The 25,503-nt window shown below is 58.5% G+C and overlaps 1 protein-coding gene across 2 annotated transcripts in view; it reads right to left on the bottom strand.

Moving 5' to 3' along the window:
- The window catches only part of KDM4B (lysine demethylase 4B), a 118,813-nt gene that overhangs the window by 14,225 nt on the left and 79,085 nt on the right, over positions 1 to 25,503 (bottom strand). Inside the window, exons 10-12 of one of the 2 annotated variants that reach the window (XM_065917984.1) lie at positions 12,466 to 12,662; positions 6,196 to 6,297; positions 5,644 to 5,834 (exon numbers count right to left, since the gene is read on the bottom strand). In XM_065917984.1, the coding sequence (XP_065774056.1) occupies positions 5,644 to 5,834; positions 6,196 to 6,297; positions 12,466 to 12,662 (490 nt within the window). The remainder of the gene's footprint in view (positions 1 to 5,643; positions 5,835 to 6,195; positions 6,298 to 12,465; positions 12,663 to 25,503) is intronic. The other variant, XM_065917985.1, reaches the window with a different exon arrangement.

The raw sequence follows: 25,503 nt of genomic DNA on the forward strand, positions 1-25,503 counted from the left end.
GGATACGTTTTCTTTTCCTGTATCTGGGTTTTCCCTATTTCTATGGCTAACGCATACAGCTCGTAGAATTTTTTAAAAGCAAAACCTTAATTACAACAAGTGGTTCCATGTGTGGGGGACAGAAGAGTCGTCAGGGCGCGGAACACCCGTTGGCCCCTTAGGGCCAGCACTGGGAGGGCTTCCTGACAGGTGGGGAAGGAGGTGGGCAGGCAGTGTCTTCAGCAGCATTTTAATTCAGGGCCACAATGGGTATGCAGCTCCTCAAATAAACAGCTGAGTGGTGTGGCTGGAGGAGTCACGGCCCCCAAGGACGCCCACGCCGTAGCCCCAGGACCTGAGGACGTGGAACCAGACACTGGCAGTGGGGACTCTACAGACGATGTGAGCCGAGGATCCCGAGGTGGACCCCACCTACTAACAGAGATCCTCAAAAGCAGAGGATCCCGCTGGGCTCAAGGAGATGCTGGGCTGCTGGCTGTGAGGATGGAAGGAGAGGCTGTCAGCCAGGCAGGCAGCGTCTCTAGAAGCTGGAAAAGGCAGGAGCCGGTGCTCCCTGGAGCCTCCGGAAGGACTAGCCCTGCCCACGCCCGGATCTCAGCCCAGTGGGATCCATGTGGGACTTCTGACCCTTAGAAACGTCAGACAAAAAGAGAGCTGCTTCCGGGCACCAAGTCCATGGTCATATCATCACACAGTCACTGGGGACGTGTGCAGGTGGGGGTCTCCAAAGGCCTGCACAGCCTCAGGGACCCCTGCCCACAAGGACCAGCAGCCCCAGCACAGCCCCTGGGCCCCGCCTGCCCGCCTGGAGAATGGGCACTGAGTTCAGGCCCTTCCTGCCTGGCCTGCGTCCCCATGGTCTCGTGACATCACATGAGGTGTGACAGTGGTTGATGCCCAGAGGACAAGCTGGTCGTTCTGCTGCTGGTACCCGTGAGCTGTCAGTGCCGTGTCACCATCTGGGCCTCCGCAAACCAGGCTGGGAAAGTAAGGAGTGCTCGACGGGAAGCACTGGTCCTTCTTCCTGCTAAACCCATGACAGTGGGGTGTGTGACCGGGTCTGGTCAGCCACATGGCATCCACACTGACCTCACGCTATAAAAACCTGTCCAGTGTCACCCCCGTCCCCCAGTCAAACACGATGGCACAGGTGGGACGATGTTCCTGAGGGCAAGGCCATCATTTAGTCCTTGACCATCCTGGCCCGGGAAGGGGTCAAACAAGAAGCCTTTCTCCAGGCAGACCCCTGGCCTGAGCGCTGGGAGGAGGCCAACTCCCACCAGCAGCCCCCACTGGGTGAGCTCAGAGTCAGCCTGGCCCGCAGTGATGGCGGCCTCTCCGGCCACTGCTCACCACGGCGCCGCAGAGATGGCAGGCCAGCCCGCGGGTCCTGGGCAGGCAGCCACACTTTTCAAGAGATGCTCAGAGGAGGGAGCGCTCACCAGTCCCCATGCCCTCTGGCCCTGAACCGTCCGAGGGCAAGGACACCAGCAGGATCCCTCATGCCTTCACCTACCCAGAGGGACCCCAACCACCAGCATCCCAGAACAGTGATCTGGTCGAGGAAAGGGCAGACAACCTACTTCTCCCGGACAGATGCTGGACTTGGAAGGTCCTGGCAACAGAAGGTTACCCCCTGTCCCCAGAGACAGGGAGGGCGAGATGTGGGGGCGCACTACTTATAGAGCCTGGTGACAGCAGCTGGCCCAGGAGGCGGCCGAGGCTGAGGAGATCTACTGACTTACAGAAATGGCACTGGGGCTGCCCAGACACGCAGCAGGGGCTGAGGGTAAGTGGCTTTGTTTTCTGAGGAAACCACAGTCCCCTCCGTCTCTCAGACAGCGCAGGCACATGGCTGTTAGTCTGGCCTCAGGGCGGCAGAGGAGGGGGCACACCCAGAGGACTCTGTGAGGGGACCACCGCAGGCCAAGGGGGGCCGCATGTGGAAAGCCCTCAGCTGGCCTGCCTGACAGCTGGGATGGCGGCTCCAGCACACAGCCCCTCTCACGTCCTCAGGTGTTGTGGGAGCAGAATGGCAGGGACCCCTCCGCCGGCAGAGGCACGGAGGCCCTTCTGGCACTTCTTTTTTTTTTGCAGGGAGGCACAGGCAAGATCCCCCTGCTGATGGGTCCTGCCAGTGTCCAGGGCTCCCATAGCTCCTCTCCCTTTGACGAGCTCCCAGGGCCGAGCAGGGGCATGGGGCTGCTACCCGGTTTAGGGGCCCTGCCCCACCTGGCCAGCACCGTGTCCCTCCTGAGCAGAGCCCAGGCCAGGGCGGCTGCTCACCACGGGGCACAGCCGCCTCGGGGTCCTTCCTAAAGCCATGACAGGCTGTCGGGCCTGGGGGGAGGGAAGTGACCCAGGATGGCTGCATGCCCCCTCCCTGGCCCTCGGGCAGGACTCTGCCCGGGAGACAGGACAGCACTGTGAGGGACGGGCAGGGGGCGCGGGGACTACAAGCTCTGGGACCAGCCCTCCTGGAGTCCTGCTGCTGCTCCTGCCACCGCCAGCTCCAGAGCTGCAAGAAGGGACAGCGGCCATGCCTGGCCAGAGCTGGCCAGCCAGGCAAGAGGAGGGACCCCCGTGGTCCCAGCAGGCCAGGTGGACCCGGGCTGCCTTTCTGCCTTCTGCTCGGGGCTTAGCCCAGGGTCCAGGCTGGGGGCAGGGGAAGCCGATAGAGCAGGGTGGGGACATGGGGCAGCCAGGAGGGGAAGCAGCCCCCGTCCCCAGGCTCAGCGCCTCATCAGCCAGCCTGGCTCCCCTTGTTGCGTGGTGTCCAGGCTCCTGCATCCTGCCCAGCCCCCGCCTCCTCTGTCAGGCAGCCTCCTGGGTGTGATGCAAACATAGAACAAAGACTCTATCTTCATGCCCAAGGCAGTCGTTACACTCATAGCTTTGAGAGACATTAAGCTGGCATGAAAGGAAGTCTAGAAACCACTTTAAAGTCTTCCACTCACTCCTGGACATGTTTGCTGACACCCCCAGCTGCGAGCACTTATTCATCTAATGCATTCACAGCGATCTTCCTCCAAGGGCTCAAGGGACAGCCGCTGACCAGAGTGCTGTTCCCGGCTGTGGGAGCCTCCTGCCACACCCTGAAGGGACCCCTTCCTCTCTCAAAGGGCCCGTGTTGCAGGAGATGCCCCCAAAGTCCAGCTCCTTCTGTATGGGGACCAGGCTCTGGGTTGGAACAGGGACAGGGTGATGAGTCAGGGAGCAGGGCCGCCTCCCTGGGAACGTCCCCACTCTTCTTGCGTCCACAGCCACACAATACAGAGCTCACCAAAGAAGGTGGACCCTGCAGCCCCTTGGAGAAGCCCTTGGGCCCTGGGCTGGGCCTGGAAGTAGAACAGAGGGAGCACAGAAGCCATGGAGGGGGGCACGCATCCTGCACAGTCCTGTCTGCAGCACGTCTTAATCTCAAAGGACAGAGCCCACCGCCACATCCCCCACTGTTTAGGTGGCAATCTGCTGACAACAGGGAAAACCAGAGAGGAACCGGAGTCTCACCGTGGAAGGGGCCTTGCTGAGCATGGGCATGAGGCCAGCTCTCGGGATCCCGAGACACTGAGGCCGGGGCAGTGTTGCTGCAAGGGGCTGTGTCCAGCAGGTGGTGATGGGGAGGGGGGGTATCCCTTAACAGTCGATGTGATGAGTTACTAAGATGAGGTCATCATCGGGATGGGCCCTCTGCCAGCGTGACCAGTGTCCTTGTGAATGGGCAAGACGGAGACAGGCTCACCGTGTGAGTGTGAAGCTGGCTGTCTACCAGCCGAGGAGCAAGGCCAGAACAGACCCTCCCCCACGTCCTAAGCAGGAGCAGCCCCGCAGCCACTCTGACCTTGGACTTCCTGCCTTCAGATCGGAGACACTGCGCTGTGGTTCCTGAAGCCCTGACTCGGGGCCTGGGTCAGGGCAGCCGAGTAGACTCGGATGCTCCTTAAATATCCAGGGTCTGCCCGGCCTGTTTTCAGAACTTTAAGTAACTGGGATATGGGTGCAAGTGTTAGATAGGAGGCTGCGTGTGAAGATTGGTGGCCCTGGGGAGGAGTGGTGGTATTCACTGCAGCCTGGGACAGCTCTTGCCTCCAGTCTTGCAGCCCTGACCTCTCATGACCTCTCTTCCTCTGGCCTCCATCCCTCTGGCTGCGGTGAAATCAACATCCTCGATCCTTGAGCTGGGGATCAACCTTCACCACCAGGCGTCCCCCTAACACGTGCAGCCCCATTTGTGTTCAGTTCCTCCTTGTCTTTCAAAAACATCTCTGGTTTTCCCCATAAAGCTCTTATTTCTGGGGAGATTTGCTCCAGGCCGCATCACTCTCTGGTTGCTTTTATCACAAGTGGGATCTTCGTGAAAATCACATGTTCTGCAAACAAGTGTGATGTGGCTCTAGGTCTATTTCTATGGGGTGATCTCGCCTGCGCCCAGATGGTGCCAACATGCGCTTCCCTCCCCTGGGCTGCTGCCTCCCCAGGCTGTCCAGACTCTCCTGAGTGGAGCCGGGCTGTTTCACAATGCCCACCGGGTGAGCAGCACGCCAGGCTATCTGGGGACACGCACCAGTGTGTCACTTCCCAGGAAGCTTTCCGATCTCCCCCGTCTGTAACTCAGGAGGCCCCTCGCAGGGACACACCCCCTTCCAGCCGGTGGGAATATCCGGGGTTCATGCCTGCCACACACAGGGCCTCGTGGACAGTCACCTCGAACACCGTATCATCTGTGACATCAGCCACAAGACCCCGAGGAGAGCCTGACCCCAAGCTGGGCAGCAACCATGCTGGGCTCATAAGCAGCAAGACACAGTCCTGAGGACTAGCCGGAGGGCCTGAGTGGAACCCCAGCAGCCTACAGCCTGTGATGGGGTCTGAGACAGGGCTGCCTGGAGATCTGCCACCAACCCCCAGCCTCACCCAGCCCCTCCTTCACACCTGGGAGGGGGCAGCTGCTACGTGCAGACATATGAGCAGCTGAATCTGAAAATGAGGAATATGAAACCAGCTTGGAAAAGAAAAGCAGCACATAAAATGTGGGTTTGGTGGACGTTCACACACTCAAGGAGTAATACTCCATGGCGAACAGCCTCCGGACGTGTAAAGGGCACAGTTCTGAGACACCCCACCATGGCGCCCAGATACACTTTTCTGTTCAACACCAGCAGGGCGGCCCCACCACAGGCACGTCCAGCTAGCAGCAGGCCGTCCTCTTTCCTAACTGACCAGATGACACCTGTTACGGACTCAGTCTGTCTCCCCAAGTTCACGTTGAGCCCTGTGCCTCAGCGTCACGGGGCTGGGAGGTGAGAGTCATGAGGGTGGGGCCCTGGCGAAGCCTCAGTGACCTTAGAGACCAGGAGGCAGGCCCTCGCCAGGCTGGGCCACGCCAGCACCCAGAGCTCCAGCCTGCAGCACCAGCGCGTAAAGCCCATGAATCTGAGCTGCTGACCAGTGGATTCTGTTCCAGCCACCAGTCGGACTAGAATAGCCTCTCTTCAGTTTCTGGGAGGGAAGGGACTTTCCGGAGGCCCCCCCACCCGAATGTGCATTTTTAGAAAGCACCGTTCCTGCCCATGAGGCACACAAACGAGTGTGAAAGCGCAGGCCCTCTGGCCTGGTCAGCGCAGGCAGCCAAGCGGGACTGACCTTCTGAGCCCTCGGCCTCCCGGCCCTGTGGCAGCAGCGGGGCTTCCTCCTCCTCCTCCTCCTCCGGTGCCGCCTCCTCTTTTGCACTGCCTCCTGCCTCCTCCAGGAGGGCTGCCCCGGCTGCCCCCTCTCCAGGAGACCTGGGGTCGTCAGGCTTGGGCTTCTTGGGCTGGCTCCGTTTCCGGTGAGACCTGGAGAGGGAGACGCATCACAGGGGAGGTGAAATGATGCAAGGAAGAAGCACCGGGCTGTGCGCTCTGCCCAGAGAGAGAGCCCAGACGAGCACCCCCCAGGAGGGCAGGGGAAGCGGGGCCCTGGGTGGGGTTGGCTCCTGGGGGCAGGGGCGGGAAAGGGAGAGAGGCCTGGGGGAGGGGAAGATGATGGTGAGGGTGGGCAGTATCAAGCGGGTGCGATGGCAGCTGGCGATGGGATGCAGGGATGGACGGCTCTAAGAGCCTCTGTGTGGAGGGCGCGGGGAGACAGGAGTGTGAACCCGGGTGGAAACAGCGGCTGGTAGAAAATGCCTGCGTGACGGACAGACAGTGCACTTACGAGAGCCCCGGCCTCCGGGTCTGCTCTTTCTTCCTCTCTAGACTGGGTTTTCTCTCCTCCTCAGTCTTTTTCCAGTGTCTGTTTTCCTTCAGACTAATTTGTCTAGAATGTAAACGTCAGGGGGTTTTTCTCTAGGACTCCTGTTAACCCCAGATGGCTCACCGCAGGGCCTGGCCCCGCCCGGGCTTTCCCTGCGTCTTCTCCACCCGCAGGAGCTCTGCGCCCAGAGCCTGCAGTGACCCCTCGGCCCCTCGTCTAAGCTGCACCCGGCCCCCAGCCCCTGCCCCTGCCCCCAGGGACTGAGGGAGGTCCTCGGGCCCCAAGTGAGTGTCCCAGATAAGGCTGAGCTGCAGCTTCTGAGTGAAAGCCAGGGGGAATCAGGGTTAAAAAGAAGAAAGGAAAGCGATGGGGGTGCGGGCTGCAGGTTAGTGGCCAGGGCACCTCTGCCGGGCTCGGGCTGTGGGGATGTCCCTGCCAGTTCCTGGAACCTTCCAGGGAGGGGACAGAGAAGTTTAGAGACCAGCAGCTGGGGCGGGAGGGTGGGTGGGGAAAAGCCCTGCCTGGGGAAGGGACAGTAGGCCAGCCCAGGTTGCAGGCTAGGGCTTCCCGCCCGCCCTGGTGGGCTCAGACACCAAGACCTCCCACTGACAAGGACTAGGGCTCATTCAGGAGCTATCTGCCTGGGGCTGGGCAGGCGGGGCCCCAAAGGCTCCAGAGGCCAGAACCCCCACCTCCTCCTAGGGCGTCTGCAGTGGCCCTAGCCCTTGATACTGGCTCCCGGAATGCCTCCTTCTAACTGTCCCCTGATGCTAACCATTGACTGCTGCTGGTCCTTTGCTGCTCGCTGCCTGACTGACCCGCAGGCCCCTACCCCTGGCTGGCAGCTGCTCTGTGCCCTGAGCCCAGGCATGGCCCAGCGTGTGACAAGCCCTACTGGATGTTGGCAGCATGGACCACCCCGATGACCACAGGCGGGAGTGGGGAGCATTCCAGGGAGGGCGCGTCATGGGCAGAGCATGGCATCACACACAGCATGGCATGCAGGGGTGCACGGCGATGGCGAGGGATGCGGGAGGACAGGCAGGCAGGGCAGGATGGGAGGGAGCACGAGAGACTCAGGCCCATCGGGGGACACTCCCCACACTGGGTGAAGCCCTGACTCAGAGACAGGCGGGAAGCTGCAGGCTTTTCACCCACAGTCAACTGGAGGCTTCTCTCAGGGTCTGGGGATGCTGCAGGGCCGGGTGCCCAAGCGAACCCCTACAATGGCCACCACACCCAGGTGTCCTCCTCTTGCCAACTCACCTGGCCTCTGGGTCCTGCAGCACCCCCCTCCCCCCACCTGGAACGGGTGACCCTGCCCCACCCACTTTCAGGGTCCCTAGAGAGCCCAGACACTCCTCAGCCCCCAACCCATCACTGAGGGTCTTCCCCAGTGGTTCAGCAGTAAAGAATTCGCCTGCCAATACAAGAGACACAGGTTCAATCCCTGATCCGGGAAGATCTCACATACCTCGGGGCAACTAAGCCTGTGCGCCCCAACCACTGAAGCTTGTGTGCCCTAAAGCCCATGCTCCACAAGAGAAGCAACCACAATGAGAAGCCCATGTACTGCAACTGGAGAGCAGCCCCTGATTGCCGTAACTAGAGAAAGCCTGAGTAGCAGTGAAGACCCAACACAGCCACAAATATATAAATATATAAAATTAGAAAACACACCACTGGGCTCAGAGCTCTGTTCCTATAGCACCAACCCCCCCCCCCCCACCCAGCAGCTACTAGGCCTCACTAGTTCAAGGACTCCCCATGATAAGTGAAACTAGGCACAAAGGTGGAGGCAAAGGGGACAGCAAAGTGAACATCACATGCAAAAAAGAGTCTGTTTCATGAGAACATAAGCTGGGAACAACACTGGGAGGATCTGGGGCTAACTTTCTGATGGCTAGAAGAGGTACGTCACCTCACACACCCTAATCACTGTCTGGCTGCAACAGGATCCCCGGGGCCACCTCCATATTGTCTTTCTGATCCCATAAACATAGTTCGTCCATGAACAACAGATCTGCTTCACTGCATTCTCTGCTTTCTCATCCTGGAGTCAGTAACTGGTCTGCTATCCCTGATGCTTAGTGTTCTTAGTTATCTCCAAGTTCTTGGTGTGGCCTCCTGGGCAGGGATCACTTGCTTCTAAACGACAATCTGGGGCCACCCCCTTATCTGAGGCTGCCTTGGACTCTCTTGGATTGGATCCAGTTTCCTTGATCACATGTCTTTCTTGATTGATGCCCTTGTTTAGCTGGAGCACATCCTCCAGCAGCTTTCTCAGGTAGGAGGGGAAACCTGGGACTTGCTCCCTTCCCACACGTGGTTGGTAATTTGGCTGGGTCCATACTTCTGGGCTGAAATGACTGCTCTCCTGACCTTTGAGGCCCTTGTCCTCTGTCTACTAGCTTGCAGCATCACAATCGCCAAGTTTGATTCCATTTGGGTCCCGTGTTCCTTCTGTTGACCTTTGACTTGTTCCAGAGGCTTGGGTGTCTTCTGTTTAACCCACATTGTGAAGCGTCTGCCAACCCACCTCTTGTATCTCTTTTCTCTCTTAAATGCCCAAGTGCCATCTCTTCTAAAGTCTTCTTTTTACACAGCAGGTTCTTCCACAAATGTCGTCACCCACCCTCTCGGAGAAGAGGTAAGTGTTCTTCTGCTCATTGTCAGCCTCTTCTGTGAGGTCCTGCTTTTTGTTTGAGACCCTTTTGCACTGAGTTGCCTCAGAGGTTTAGGGGGCAGCCCATGGTCATGGGCCCTTCTGAGAGGTCAGGAGGTGATGGTGGGGGGAGGGCTCAGGAGCATGGCAGGGTCAGGGTGGCCGGTAGGAGCGAGCTGGAGGCACAGGGGTGTCCATCTGGCCAGGGCATCAGGCGCAGGGAGGAGGGGAGACCAGGCCAGCCCCTCAAGGGTCTGGGAGCAGCAAAGGGGGCAGGGATGTCCTCTCTGACTCCTCGTTTCCATGGGGAGTGAGGATGGCAGGCAGAAAGAAGGCGGGTAGGAGCTGCAGGGCTGGGTAAGGGAGGCTGGCGGGCTCTTGCCTCCTGTAGGGGCAGCTGGAGGTCCCACCAGGGGCAGCAGCAGAAGCTGGGGAGGGACGAGGACCACGTACTCAGAGACGAGCACAGCCCCCCCCAACCGAGCCTGGCTGCTCAGACGCTCTGCGCGGGGTGCACATGAGGGGCCGGCGGAACACACACCTGCGGCAACATGTGGGCGGCGCAGCTCTCGTTGGAAATAATCAAGAGCTGAGAGGAAAAGACTGTCCACATATGGAGAAGGGCTGCTCAGGCAGGAGTGGGGGCAGGGGAGCACAGCCAAGACACCAGCTGGGCAGAGCAGCAGCAAGGACAAGGTCACAGGTTACGGGTCCTGTTTATCACAGGTGGGGTCAGCTCACTAGGCAAGATTTAGGCATGAGGAGTAAATCCATGGGGAGCGTCGTTTTCTCCCAAAGGGGCCAACACCAGACTCTGCTCTGCGGTGACATCTGGGGTGTGGTATTGGGAGAGGGGGCAGGAAGGCTGGCCCTCGGGGGGGGGTGGGGGGGCTGGATGAGCCATCTGAGCAAGGACCGAGGAGTCACTGCAGTGACCCAGAGGAGGTGGCGAGGGTACACAGGGACGTGGGGGGCAAGGGGGTCCACGGCCGGCCGGTGAGGCGCCCACCCCATTGGGGATGTGTGTGGTTGTCACATTGGCGGGGGGGGGGGGGGGGTGCTCCTGGCATCGAGTGGAGCCAAGGATGCTGCTCCACCACCGCCCCCCCCCGGAGCCTGGACGGTCCCCTCAGAGGATGTCAGCGGGCCTGGAGGGAGACCCCGGTCTAGGGACAGACCCAGGTTTATCCCAATCTGGCCCAGTCTGAGAGCACTGTCTCAGCGCTCCCCGCTACTCCTGACAGCCAGCGTGGAGGGGAAGCTCTCTTCTGATCTCTGCTGTTGTCTCTCTCCCCCAATCTGCTCTGTGCTCCCCCCCAATCGGGCCCAAGACAAGGATATTTGGGTGGTGCCCCCTGCACCCCCAACCAACTCTCCAACAAGGGAGGCTCGGCGAGCCGGTGGCCCTGGAGGCCAGGCACAGCGGGGTGAGGGCAGGGCGGCCACGCGGCCAGCAGGGAAGCTCACAAGGGCCTCTGCTAGCGGGGGCCTCAGCCCCCAGCTGGGGCTTGGGGCTCCGCTCCTGAGCCCTTCATCTGTCAGCCTCTTCAGAGAATGTCCCCCCAAGTGGGGGACTCAGCCTTATCTCACATACTAAATGTATCCTTGGCAACAGGACCTAGCTGGTCATTGAGTCCCAGGCTGGCACATAGAGAGAGAAGGTGGGAAGGAGCCCTGTGCCGTGGGACACATTGGTGGGGGTTGGGGGGGGGGGGTGGCGCAAGGTTCCTCCTCTGTACACAGAAGGTTCCAGCGTGGCCTGGCCTGAGGCCTTGTCCTCGTCCTCTGGGCAGTCTCCTCTCACAGCCCCACATCCCTTTCCTCCCTGGAGGGAGCCCTGAGTCGCTCCACTGACCAGTTAGCCTGAGCCACCACCAGCCAAGCATCCTGCAACGATGGATCAGGTTGGGAGCCGGCAGCTGAAGGGTCAGCAGGCTCACTTCCCGCTCTTGGGAGAGATGAGGAGCCACCCTGAGGCAGTGCTCTCGAGGAGGAACACACAGAGCGGGAAATCAAAGGGAGAGACAACCGCAGAGATAGAAGCGGGCCTCCCCTCCGTGCGGGCTGTCAGGAGTAGCGGGGAGCGCTGAGGCAACACTCTCAGAGAGGGGGTGAGGGTGGAAACACATGGATGAGAGCACAGAACGGAGGCCGGCCCCGGGGGAGAAAAGCTGCCGGGTGGGTGTGACCACCCAGCCAGGACGATTTCTCCCAGTGTCGGCAGAGTGTGGGGGCGCCACCAAGGAGGCGCTGCCCAAGGAATGAAGTGGCCGGGCCCCCACCCGCCAGGGACCAGGCTCTGGGGAGGCACCACCCATGGCCAGTGGGGACAGAATCTGCCAGCAGTGACCGAGGGCCCAGATGGAAGCCTCGCGGAGGCCTGGAACTGCTCACCGCCTATTTTGGCGTCACCCGTAAACTGCGAGTGGTGTTTGTGTTTTTCAGTGGTTCCAAAGTTGAAGGATAATAACCTTCTGTGGCATGTGGAAACGGTATGAAATTCCCACTTCAGTGTCCATAAATAAAGTTTTATTGAGACATGCCACACTCACTGTTGACAGACCGTCTACAATCCAGGGTGACCTCCATGGAGCCGAGAGGTCACGGGAGAGCCTGCTGGGCCCCGAAGCCCAGACGCAGACATGTGTGATGCTCTGGGCTGCCCCACCTGCTCTAACCATGCCCCGAGCCCGGTGAGGCCCCGGTGGCCGTTCCCTGAGCACCAAAAAGGGATCTGTTTCAACTCTGTCCATGGGTAGCTCAGGCCCCGAGAGCCGGGATATTCCCCAGAGAAAGAGCGCGATGGAGATGGACACTTCCAAGGCTGCACGATGCTGTCTTTCCCTGCCTCCTTTTCCACAACCTCCTGGCCATATGCCAAGCACAGATGCCAGGAGAGGGTGGCCATTGTGCTCTCTCCTTCCCCACCTGACAGCAGGCAGGAGATGGGCAGGGACACGCATACTGGGTGGAAGGAGGGCTCGGAGGAGGCCTCTGAGGTGGAATGGGGCGCGGAGAGCATCCAGGCGACAGGTCTGTGCAACCACCCCCGTAACTACCGTAACCACCCCCATAACCACCATCCATAACCAGGATGCAATGAACACATCACCCGAGGCACCAGAACAAGCAGCCACAGACACACTGGGCAGGAGTAAGGCTCCCACACGGGTTGGGGGGAGCCTCAGGCTCCCAGCTCCTGTCCTTGCTCAAGAGTCAAGAAGGGTCTCACAGCCCCAGTGCAGAAATGAGGCTCTCGCACCCAGGACAGTGAATCAAAAGCCTGAGACAGACAGTGTGTGGGGCCCTGGGAGGGCAGACAAGGAGTGAGAGGGAGCCCGAGACCCCGACCACATAGATAGTGCTGGCGGTGATGCCCTAAGAGTTGGAGGAAGAAATCAGCTTGAGAAAACACTTTGCTTCCGAAGGAGGAGAAATGGTGGAGGAGGGAAGCGGAGCGGGGCGGGGGGATGGGGGGTGTGGGTAGGAGGAGAAGAGATGAGAAGAGGGAGAATGGGGGACCGCCTGGCTGGAGGAGCAGCGGCCAGGGCGGCCGGGCAACTCACCTACGCAGGAGCTTGGCCTTGAGGGAGGCCCGGGAGGCGCTCCAGGTACTCAGCTCAGGGCTGCTCAGGGCCGTGGGCCGCGTGTGGTCCAGCACTGTCAGGTCTTTGCCCTGCTTCCACAGCTCGTAGCGCTCCGGCTGCAGAATGCGCACGAAGACGTCCATGGAGATCTTGACCATGTCCTTCCGGCACGTGCACTGCGTGGGGGGCAGAAGAGAGATGACTGAGCCCTCGGGCCTGCGACCCCACACTACCCAGGGCGTGCTGAGCCCACCCTGTCCTCCCAAGAAGTTCTCTCATGAGACAGGAAAGGGTGTCTTCTCATCCCGATGGGGAGGGAGAGGGGAGGCTGCTGCATCCCCCAGTGGGTGCCTCTGGCCCACCCCCCAGAGTCACACCCCATCTGCACATGGTCCACTGTGGTGCCCAGACTCACTAAGGAGCCCAGAGGCCACGTGGTTTGAGCTTCGGCCGCCTGAAGTCACTTCAAACCAAAATCTCCCCCCAGTCAGACACACGTACCCCCGACTAGGTAAAACGCCTAAGCAATGTTTTACAACAGCGGGGATTACAGAGTAAGGAAGAGGGGAAAGCTGTCCATCTCCATGGGGCAAACAAAGAAGTGAAGGTGATGTGGAGAAGGTTCTCAGAGTCCCCGCCGCTGCTTCAGGGGAGGAAGCTGAGAGTCTGGGAGGCTTGGCACTGGACCCCAGGCCGGCAGGACTCACCGCAATGCCAGCCTGGCCAGGGGAGCCCCTTGTGCCTGGGCGCGGCAAGAGAGGGGCAAACAAGCCTGAGGAGGACGGGCTGAGACGGGGTCCTTCTGCCCCCTCCTCTGCTGTGTAGACTCTCAACACCCCAACACACACACACACACACACCATGTGTTCTGGGAGCCTCTCCCTTGTATTGCATTGTCAGAAGCGCCCTGGAACTAGGCCCCAAGCAAGAGGAACCGTGGACGTCCCAGGGAGCTGGGGGCTGGAGAAGCCCAGCAAGGACTGCAAAAGCTGGGCTCAGGACAGCGAGCCTTCAGTCAAGGGAAGGAAGCCAGGCAGCCCTAGCCTCCGGCTTACCTGTGGGTCGAGGCCATGGGCAAGATGATAGGAGGAACAGAGGGGACTGCTGGTTTAGGGCAGGGCTGGTGACCTGCCCACAGAGAGTGGAAAGGACCAAAGAGTGGAAGCTTCCAGCTCCATGGGTTACCGAGTTCTGTGACGACTTCTCAGCCCTGTCGTCACTTGGGAAGCAGCAAGACCAACTTACAAACACATGGGGGTAGGCGAGTGCCAAAAAAACTATTGTCAAAAAAGGCAGAGGGCTGGATGTGGCACAGGCCACGGTTTGCCGGCTCCAGGTGTAGACTCCAGGGCAGGGATTCCCAACCCAGTACTGGTCCACAGCTTGTTATGAACTGGGCTGCTCAGCAGGAGGTGACCAGGAGGCAAAATGGAAACCACTTCCCCTTCCCAGGTCCGTGGAAAAATTCCATCTTCCACGAAACTGGTCCCCGGTGCCAAAAAGGTTGGGGACCACTGCTGGAGAGGAAAGGCCAGCTTCAGGGAGAGGCACTTCCTCGGGGCAGGCTTGACCTGGGGGGCTGGGCTCGCCTTCCTCTGAAGGGGCACGGTCCTCGCCTCCTTAGGGGGCCACGCCTGTCCCAAGAGTTGCAACAGGCCTCAGAGCGGCTGCCCCTGGGGGACACCTGCACCACAGTCTCTGCAGCTCTGCTCCAATGCCCGCCTGTCAGATAAACAGGCATAGGAGATGCTTATTCCCAAAACCACAGTTTAAAAATGTTTCAGGATTTTTATTTCCCGGGTTGAGTGTGTGTGAACATGCCCCTGCAGGTAAATGCAAGTGTGTGTATGGATGTGTGTATGTATGAATGCATTTAGAATTGAATATGCACTTATTTTTTCATCCCATACAATTTTCAAAGGATGTTATGAATGTTTCCATGTTAAATGCGCGTCTTGCCTCCGTGTACAACCGTCTCCATGTACAACCACCTCCGTCACTGCCACTTTCTCAATGGAAATGAAGGAAGCAGAAGGAAAAGACTTAATTGAATGCAGCAATTATGTACCACCCCGACAAGTCCTTCCCAACCTCCCTAAGCTGGTTCAGAAACAGTGAGATATTTACAACCCGGAAGTCTGAGGATGCTGGGCAGGGAGGTGGGGGGTAAACGCGGCATTTCTTGCAGCCCCTACCCCACCCTGCCCACTCCCAGGCCAGATCTGGGAGCTCAGCATGGGAACAGCAATAAGCCAACCACACCAAGTGGGAGGGAATACTTACGACCCAGCGATTTCCAGCAAACTCAATTCATTTAATGAAAAATTGCACAAGAGAGAGAGGCTGGCAGTACAATCTGGCTGCATAGTGGCAGGGGTCCAGATGGTGCCCGGGTTCCGGGATCCTGGCCGGCTGCGGCATGGCCAGTGTGGCCACCAACAGCAGCTTGAGGGATTTGTATCGAGTGGCCATGCAATTGCTTTCCCTTAAGTAATTAATAAAAGCACCTGTATGGCCCTGGAGGGGACAGAGTGGAACTGGGGCATGTCACCATGGCCTCTAGCCCGGCCAGGGTCAGCGCTGGGAGCAGCAGCCCTCACGTCTCCGTGTGGTCCTTGGTGTGGCAGGGCGGGGCTGGTCGCTGGTGGGCATGGGCACTGGGGAGGATGCAGTGGGAGGGATGCAGGCAAGGCCCCACGAGTCCTGGGGGGCAGGAGGGACACCTCTGGTTTAGGACAGGGCAACAGTCACCTCCGTGGGCAGAGCAGCTGAGCCCAGGGTTGCAGACACCACAGACCCATCGCCTTGTTTCAGCTCACAGTTTGGCAGAGGAATCTGCTAAGACCAGCGAAAAGAACTTGCAGGACTGAGCACACCAGAGCTCCCCCCTCGCCCCACAGCCCCTACCCGGGCCGTCTCCTGATTTATGACCCCCGCACAGTGGAATTGCCCACAGTGCTGTTTCATTTGGGCCTGTGAATAAGGATGGGGCCATGAGCTGCAGGGCTGGCCTGGAAAGGGGGCTTGGGCCACGACCCTCAGGGCAGCCATCTGGCTCCCAGCCAATCCTGAGGCCCTGCCAGAGCCATTAAAGCTGACTGCGTCTTCTACTGTCCCTCCAGCGCCGGTGCTCAGCAGCCCTGTGAGCTGGGACCAGCCGGCGAGCATTCTCCCCGAGTGCCTGCCACCCGTTAGTTCTGATGGAGAGATGGGCTGGAAGGGGAGGAGGACCACTGGCCCCCTGTAGCCCGAGCGTGCCCCAGGGGCCTCTGTACCTTAAAGGCTTGGCCACCAGAGCTGCAGGGCGGAGCTGCTGTTTTGGAGCACCCTGCACCAGGCAGCACTTGGGGCAAGGGGCCGTCTGCAGACAGCAGGGGACAAGGAAGAGGCAGGCACTGGGGTGGACACACGCTGCATCGGGCCTGGGTCCCACGGCCAGGATGCGAGACAGGCTGCATTGGCTGTGGGTCTCTGCCGGCCTCCAGGGTGGGCCTGTCCACCTCCAGGGTTGACCTGTCCATAGGGGGCTCTGGGCCCCACTGACTGGGCCCCACCCCCAAATTCTAGGCCTGGAACTGTGACCTCCCCCCATGGTGTAAGCAGAGGGAGGCAGTGCCCCAACACTCGGAACAAAACGGGCTCGGACGCAGCCTCGCATCAAGTGGGTCTGACAGCCCCACAAAAGCGCAGCTCAGAGAGCCCTTGACCAGTCAAGTTAATTAACCAGCGGGACGCAGAAGGAACAGAGCTGTTTAAAGTGACAGCAGAGAGGAGACACAAGGCCCCCACATCCCCCTACCAGAGTAGGAGGGACAGGATGCCCCCCCACCTGCCCTGGTAGCAGACACCAGCTACCTGCAGAGCAGAAGGCTGGCAACAGTGAGGGTGAGGGCACAGCTCTGACCAGCCGGAGATGAGGCCTTCCCCCTCCCAAGGATCACACCCAAGGATGTGAAATCCAAAGACTGTCTGTTGCATCACAAAGAGAAAAATGAACACGCCAAATGCACATAAACACACAGTGTGTGCACACGCACACCACGTGTACACACTTCAGGACAACTCTAACCACACCACTCTACACCCGTGGACCAAATGGACAGCTATGGAGCCGGCAGACAGCCCTGCGGGGGCTGGTTACTAATCCTGAACCAGCAGTTCAACTACAGAAATGGTCTCAGGAGGGGTCTGCTGTCATAAGAAATACAGCATGCACAATCAAAATTACAGAATAGTCCCAGTTACAACCAAAAATCTTCAGAGAAAGCCAAGGGCTTCGTCAAACCCCAACCACAGTTCTTTTGATGGGAGAATTGGGATTAAATGATTTTGTGGCTTTTTTTCTTTCCAAATCTCTTTATTGAGCAGGTACATCATTTAAGTTGGTTGAGAGCTGGGCAAATTATGGAATCTGACCTGCCACACGTTTTTATAAATAAAGTTTTATTGGCACATGGCTGTGGCCACAGTCATATTAATGCTGATACCACAGAGCCAAGCAGTCACAAAGAGACTAGAAGGCCCCCAAACCCACAAATATTCACTATCTCATCCCTTTTCAGAAAGTTTGAAAAACCTTGATTTAAGTCACAGAATCCCTTTTACAAGGTATCCTGAAGCCCTGACCCCCTCAGTATGTCTGTACATACAGAGAAGAAATTAGGAGGTGAAGAAGGTTAAATGAGGTCAAGAGGCTGGGGCCTAACTCTATAGAACCAGTGTCCTTATGAGAAGAACAGGCTAGACAAACAGGACTCCTGCCACCGCCACCCCCAGGTGAGGACACAGCAGGAAGCTGGCAGGCCACGTACCAGGACTGCAGTCCCCACCAGGAAGCCAACCCCAGTGGCACCCTGGTCTCAGGCTCCCGGCCTCAGGAAGTGTGAGGGATAAATATCTGTGGTTCAGCTGCCCAGTTTTCAGTACCGCGATCCAGCAGCCTGAGTTAATGGAAGACAGGTGTCTATGTGGAAACCTACCATAGGCCTGGTGTTCACTGAGGAGAGTGAGATGCACACTCCCCCCCACCTACTGCCAGGACCCGGTGCTCACAGGTGCCAGGAAGCACCTAGAACCTGGCACCTGGAGGCCCAGCCCTGGAATCACCTCCTCCAGGCTGCACTGGCCTTCATACCAGCAGCCCAAGCCAGCTGCTCTTGGGAGAACATGCCCCCCTTCCCTGGAGCCCAGTGGGACCTTGGTGGGCCTGGTCCAGTGGTGCACACCCCCTCGCTGGGCCTGGACCCCACTTTAAAGGGGACTGGGAGGCTGGACAAAGGGACTGGCCCCATGTAGTGTGGGGGCACCAAGTCTCCTTCTTACAGAGGTGCTAGCTCTTAACCTCAAGCCACAGATCTCACACATTCTGCCAGGCCAGCCTGAGGTTTTCTGACTTAATGACGCCAATGCTCACAAGTAGAGGAACACAGGAATCAAGGTCCCTGAATGACACCAAAAGAATGAAGAGGTCAATCCCTCGGTCACCTCACCAGGGCCCCTGGCAGAAGACACAAAAGGGCCAGTCTTGGGGGTGAGTTTTATTCTATTTCTCATGCTGGTGGGTGTGCGGGTGGGCCCCCTTTTCTTACTGAATCCACCCTAATACGCTGCACCCAACAGCAGTCACGTTCTGTCCACACCTCAGAGATGCATCTAAGACGAGGCCCAAGTCCAGGCTTGGCTCCCTCTCACCTCAGAGCAGAGCAGATATGAACCTTCCTGGAGCTTCAGGACAGTCTGATAAGCACATTCCAAGGCTTCAGCTTCCCGAGGTTTGGATGTTTAAAAAGACAGGCTCTGATCTAAATTAGATTTGGCAATTGAAGCCGTAAAGTCCCAGAGCAAAATGGTTTCCCACTTTTAGCTCCCACACTGGAACCGTCACGCCCTCCTTACTACTCAGGCTAAATGGCTTGGCCCCTCAGCCCAGCAACAGGCCTGGCCCTGCAGCAGCTTCCAGGAAGATGGGGAGAAACTTCCTTAAATACCTGTGGAGGGGGCAGGAACTCAGGGCCGAGAAGGGCCACATCCCCCGAGGTCCCCCTGAGCTACCCCCTTGGCTGCCAGGACCAAGAGTCCCCTGTGTGTCCTTCCAGTCCGGCCCCTCTAGTTCTGGGCACTCTCTGCCCTTTCAAGGCCCTGGAGGGGGGTGGGGGGCTCCTCCTGCCTCCTCACCCTCCCCCCAGTTACTGAGCCCCAGGGACTCACCAGGGTCCCCAAGGACCCCAGTGTACATGTGGCCAGCCAGCTTCAGTTCTGCAGAAGGAAGGGGTTCAGAGAGAGAAGGGGGTGAATGGGGGGAGAGAAGACAGAGGGGTCAGGAAGGAAGCAGGCAGGAAGGATTCAGGGGTATCAGGGTTTCCACACAGGGCAGCACCCTGGCCACTGGGGCCTGGGCTGCTCCCCACACAGGGTGCCCCCAACAGGGGGCATGTGAGCACCCACCTACGTGAACCCCCTACCCCATGGCTTGATCCCATCACAGCCTTATACAGAAGGCCGAGTCTTGACAGCACCCACCAGAGGCTCAACAAGACGCACACCTGTCACTTCCAAATGACAAATGGTGAGAGTTATGACGGTGGAATTCAGGGGCCCTGGGCCTGATCCACGCACCCAGCTGGGGGCAGGGGGGTTGTCACCGCGTCGGAAGAGTAACACATCAAGGCAGTGACATGCGTGCCCGGGTCTCTCAGGACCTGTAGCTGAGTTTGAAGAAAATGAGAAAACAGGGTAGAACAGAGGTCTGTCTCTGGTTATCAGACCAGGGGAGCCATGCAGGATAAATAGATTTCTCTTTTCTCTCCATAGCTTGAAAAAACAAATGAGAATTGTTGTGCGGATCAGAGAGGATGGCCCCTGGGGTCCAGCAGCGCTCGGCATGAGCTGTCCAGGCAGAGACGCAGGGGTGCCCCACATGGGGCGCGGAGCCGCGGTGCCTCCTGGGGACGCCTGGTTCCTCTGGGGAAGGAAGCTCTTAGTCTCTGAGCTGCAGGGCCCGAGTACAGCCAGGCCTCAGTGGGGAGAGGGGAGCGGGGGCCCCCAGCTCCATTCCTCCGTCCACCCTCACTCATCTCTGGCCTTGATCTTTGACAAGGTCCAACTCCACCTGCTGACGCTTCCAGGCCCATGAAGCTCTCCCTTGAGCCATCCCACACCCATGGCTGCCAGGCAGGAGGAGGATGCTGGGAGGACAGGCCAGTACCATGGCCAAATGCTTGGGGTCTAAATGAGCCATTTCCTGCTCTCCTGAAACCACAGCTAAGAGACTCGCAAGCCAGGGGCACCTGGGGCCGCACGGTGTACCAAAAAATACCAACTAAAAAATCAAAAGATAAAAGGACTAGACAAAGTAGAAGAGAGGTAAGAAAGTATAAAGAAACAAGATCACACAATCTGAAAGTCCACCTGAGTAAGAGTTTGAAACAAAGAGAAGAGATGGAAAACAAAGTCATCAATGAAGTAACAGAGGAAAATTTCCCAGAGTCATTAGTTTCTAGACCGAAATGGCTGAAGGAGTGTCAGGTGGCTAAAATCAGACTCACACCAAGGACGTGATAAAGAAACTTCAGAACACAAAGAGGATTAAAGAAGTTTCTAGAAGGCAGAAACACCTACCACCCACCCAGGATGTAGGACTGGAAGAGCAGCTGGCTTTCTGCCACAGTAGAGGACAAAAACCACGCGTGAGTCAGACCTCCAAGTTCCGGAGAAAACCATCGCCCACAGAGACTCCACACCCAGCAAACCGTCAGCCCTGTCCTCAGCAGCAGCTCCCGGGAGAGCGCCTCAGACTCCAGGGTCAGACATTCCACTGCGCTGTTTTTCTGCCCTTTTTGTTTGTTCCCTATTTCCAGAGGCAGAAAGTCTCAGAAAACATTGCTGCTCTGCTCCTTTCTCCGAAGTCCCCGGAAGATGCCTACTTCCAGGGCAAGATCAGAGCAGGTGTCTACAGAGAAAAGGAGCGAGGGTTCCTTCCAGCACCCCGGCATCCTACCCTTCCCCAGGGCTTCCCAGGACATGTCCAGCCACTGACAGTGCTGGAGTGGGTCCCACTGAATCCGGGGTCCTCTCAGCAAACATTTTGCTAAATGTAAAGAAGGCATCAGAAAGCAACATCCCACAAGCTCAGATATACGCCCTGCACCTTCCTTGGGAGGGTGGCACTGGCTTGCCTTGGAGACAAGGATCTCGTTTTAGAATCAGGATGCCCCAGTACTGGGAGCTTTGCTTATATGATATCATTTCCAACCGTGACGGCACAAGGCTGCACATCCTCTCCTCGGCCTCATGCCATCAGGGTTGGAAATGGGATCACGTAAGCAGTGTTCCCAGTACTGGGGCATCCTGATCCTAAAACAAGACCCCTCCAGCCCTCCCTCCTCTTCCTCTGGCCCCCTCCCCTCCCATTCATCTGTTCCATGAAAGGCATCTGGGCTGCTCTCTGTCTGGTTCCCCAGCCTTCTACTGCATTCTCAATGCCTAAGGAATTACGCTTTACAAACTGCAATAATCTTCAGCAAAACTGAAATCATATAAAACGATGTGCTTTGGGAGAGTGTAATGAAAGATCAAATGAAAAACCTACTGAAAGCCAGACCTTCCTTTAACACCTCAGCACAAAAGGAAACTCTCCCTCATGTCAAGCCCCAGGCCGGGAGAGGGGTTTCTGCTGACCCCGCCCTCACGTAAGACACCCCAACCCCAGCCTGTTACCGGTGACCCTGAGGCCCCCCTTCTACGGGTCTCCCTGGTCAGGACTTCAGACAAGACCCCTGGAAGGCACTGCCAGGGGCTCTGTATTCATCTCAAGCTGGGGGCCTCTTTGGGGAACAAACACACAAAAACCATCCGTGAAGCCACAGGTTGAACCAAATCATTTGGGTCCTGAGGCCTGAGATCTAGAGAATGTAGGGGCCCAGGATTTGCGGGGATCCTCACCAGAGGAGAGTGAGGGCTCCCGTCTCCTGGCAGGTGTTCACCAGTGCGCCCCTCACGGGCCCTGCCCCCACACACAGAGAGCCCGGAGCTGCACCGACCAGCTCAGGACGGACTCAGGGAAGAGCCAGCCCCTCACAGGGTGCAGAGTCTGAGGAACAGAGGGCAGCAAGACACTCAGCCCCACTCCACTTTCCCACCCCACTCCATCCCCACCCCTGCAGTTCCCACTTCCTCCTTCCAGGGTATACCCTGCATCCCCACACAGGACAGAGGCATCCGGTCGTCCCAGAGAAGACCCGGCCATCACCATTCCCACGTGCCTCCCCTCTGGAATGTAGCACGTAACCAGCCCCTCGTTCCTCTCGGGGTGCACAGCATTTCGGTGCCTGGATGGACGGCCCATCCGCATGTGGGCATCAGGCCATCTCCAGTCTCCTGCCACGTGGTTCAGAACGCACAGGCACTGAGTTAACACAGCCCTGGCCACGGGGACTATTAACTCCCCTCACTCAGCGAACTCTTTGCTAACGGCAACCATCTCCTTGTCTTCTGACGGATGTGACCTGCTTTTTCCTTTCCGTTCTACTTTCTTTACCCCACGTGTTCATTCCACAGTCTTCAAAGCTCCGATTCTGATAGAAAACCCCCCCCTCACATCCCTACGGCCCTCCCCACCTCAGAATGTCTGCCCTCAGTTCAGGGTTCCCTCGGCCTCTCAGCTGCAGGAGGCATCGCAAGGGAGAGGAACCTGGGCAGTCACTAATAATCACCGTCACCCCCCGACTCCAGGTACACAAATGCCCCAACTCGCGGAGGCAGAGGACGGGGTCTGGAGCTGTAGCAGGGGCAGGAAGCTGGAGCTCCCCCACTGAAGGTAAGACCCCTCTGTGCTGTAGGAAGTGGGCAGGAAGGACTCTGGGGGGTCTCTGTGAAGAGTCACTGTACCCCCTACAAAAATCTCATGCGGGGCACCTGCTCCACCCCCTCCACCAGGGGCCAGCAGCTAGGGAGCTGGGGGCCCACTGGAACCTGATCCCTAGGAACGCACACACCCTGCAGCATCTGCGCTGGGGGTGACCGGCCCTCCACCCCTTGGTTGGAGAAGCCCTGCTCCAGTCTGAGCAGGGCCGGCAGCATCCATAGAGGACTCGGGTCACATCCCTGCTCCTCTGGTGGATGGAAGCGTTCAAGACTCTGGTGTATTCATGTCACAGAGTGCCGTCGACAGGGGAGAGGGCCCGAAAGCCACAGGATGTTGTCCCCGCCCAGCCCTGGAGGCCAGAAGTCTGAGATACAGGTGTGACCGGGCCAGGTCTTGAACCTTCCCTCCTCCAGAAGCCCCCGCTGGCTGATGCTGCCTGTCCCCCACATCGTGCCTTTTGCGGTCTCCCGGAGTCTGAGCATCCCAGGCATCCCGGCATTTGTAGGGTGACTGCTGCTGAGCAGATGCAGACAGGGGAGCAACACACATGCTTCCGAGGGAACAATCCCGGGGTGGGGGCAGGGGGCACGTCTGCCCACAAAGCGTTAAACACCCAGGGACAGGGAAGATCCCCCGCTGAGGAGCCGGCATCTGCCAGGCCAGCTCAAGCCTGGCCCCCTGTTTCTGATGTAATCACCCGCACGCTGCAGCAGGAGACGCAATAACAAACCAGTTCATTAGGAAATCCACTGGAAGCCCTTGGAAGCACTTCATAAACAAAACCATTAGGTGCAGGGCTCCCAGGGCTCCCACGTCCGTCCTTCACTGGGGAGGCTGCTTCCTGGGGGCTGGGCAAGGTCACAGATCGAAACTTTGACCCCCAGGATGCTACCCCCCACCCCAAGGTCACTCTCTTTCCTCCCCTACACAGAAGAGCCTCATCCGCATAGCACTATGGCTGCAGCCCAGCAGCCGAACTGGTCCTCCTGTGAGGGTCCCCAGACTTCTCCCCTTCTCAGTTTAGTTCAGTCACTCAGTCGTGTCCAACTCTTTGCAACCCCATGGACTGCAGCATGCCAGGCTTCCCTGTCCATCACCAGCTCCCAGAGATTGCTCAAACTCATGTCCGTGGAGTCAGTGATGCCATACAACCATCTCGTCATCTGTCATCCCCTTCTCCTGCCTTCAGTCTTTCCCAGTATCAGGATCTTTTCTAGTGAGTCAGCTCTTCACATCAGGTGGTCAAAGTATTGGAGCTTCAGCTTCAACATCAGTCCTTCCAATGAATATTCAGGACTGATTTCCTTTAGGATTGACTGTTTTGATCTCCTTGCAGTCCAAGGGACTCTCAAAAGTCTTCTCCAGCACCACAGTTCAAAAGCATTAGTTCTTTGGTGCTCATTTTTCTCTATGGTCCAATTCTCACATCCATACACGACTATTGGAAAAACCATAACTTTGACTAGACGGGCCTTTGTTGGCAAAGGAATGTCTGCTTTTTAATATGCTGCCTAGGTTTGTCATAGCTTTGCCTCCTCCCCCTCTATTCAGATGCTAATAAACCAGGTGCTCTGGGCCATGCTTCCCAATGGCGTTCTGCCTGAGGACCCACAAGCCCCTCAGCTCTCCTCTCACTGCAGCCCTTCACCCACCGCCCCTGTGGTGACTGGGACACCCGGTGGACTAGTCTCCCTTTGTTCCTCAGGCTCCAAGGGGAGCCAGCCCATCTGCCCTCTGTAGAAACCCTGCCATCCCAAGTCGCGGTGTTGACCATGGCCAAGAACCAAATTCTGCCCACGGCAGGACAGTAGAAAGGTCCAGGTGCTGGTGTGCCCGTGAAGTCCCCTGACCCAGACCACAGCCTGACCTAAGAAAAGCCTCCACGCCTTCCCTGGGCCAGACGCGGCCACTTCCCCCAGAACAGACCCTATGGCAGCATCTCTGGGCAACATGGGCTGGATACCTCGGGAGGGCAAAGATGCCCCCCTGAGGAGCCCCGCTGGCCCAGGGCTCTCACATGGGGGATCCAATCGCCCTAGGGGACACTGGGAGATATATGGGACACCTGTGGTTGTCACACTGGGGGGCTCCTGGTGCTGAGTGGGTGGGAAGAGGGCAGGGACGGCCCACAGATGGTGCAGTCCCACGATTCACAGTGCCGAAACTCTGGTCTGTGGATCTGAATCACAAGCTCCCAGTTCTCGTGGGAAAACGCAGCAAAGCCACAAGGATGAGGGGCAGCAGGCCCAGTGGGGTGAGCACGCCTGCAGCGGCCAGCACCCGGGCCAGAGCCGTGTGGTCGTGTGCTTGCTGGTGGGGACCACTCAGCACTGGCAACCCACCAGGGGAACAGCCAGCTGAAGCGGCACCGTGAGGAGAGGGCAGCCCCCAGAGACCAGTGCAAGGGCACTCAGAGTGTCTCTAGGGCCACCCTCTGAGTGGGGAGCCTGAACACAGAGGCCTGTAACCCAGGCGACAAGCCCAGGAGGCTGGGCGGGAGGTGGGGGGCGGCGGACAGGAGAGGAAGACAACGGGGTGGGGGAGGGGGCTCTGGGCTGACAGGCGCCAGAATGAAACAGGCCCCGGGGGGCAGAGGGGACGCAGCAGACTGGCCTGCTCCCTGGGGGAGGGGCTGCAGCTACAATGCATTTGTGATTCTTTGCAATGACTGTGACTTCCCGAGAAGACAAACAGAAGGCTTCTCAGCTGCAAGGCTGTCTTGGAGGGACTTGGGGCATGTATGTCCCCCACCAGCCCCCCAGACAGGGTAGCAGGGAGTGGGGCAGGGATGACAGTGGGCTCTGAACCTCAGGCTGGTGGAAGTCCTGCCTGCATATGAGCTGGTGGGGGTGTCTCTCTCTGCCTCCAAGGCTGCTCCCCAGACCCGTCCTTGGGAGTGTCTTCATGGGGGCACACAGTCCCCAGGGGAGAAGACTCCTTCTGAGGGGCAGAAAGGCTTCCCTCTCTGAAAAGATGTGGGGTGTACCCATGGAGTCAGAACCTCATGGTGGGCACAGAGGACAAAAGTGTCCAAGTGGTCTGTGGGGTTGGGGTGGTGACAACGGAAAAGATGGCGCAACAACTGCCCCCGACCCTTCCTCCAGACCGGGCGCAACAACTGCCCCCGACCCTTCCTCCAGACCAGGCTCTCACCC

The sequence above is a fragment of the Muntiacus reevesi genome, chromosome 1 (assembly GCF_963930625.1).
Source record: "Muntiacus reevesi chromosome 1, mMunRee1.1, whole genome shotgun sequence".
NCBI classification, from domain to species: Eukaryota; Metazoa; Chordata; class Mammalia; order Artiodactyla; family Cervidae; genus Muntiacus; species Muntiacus reevesi.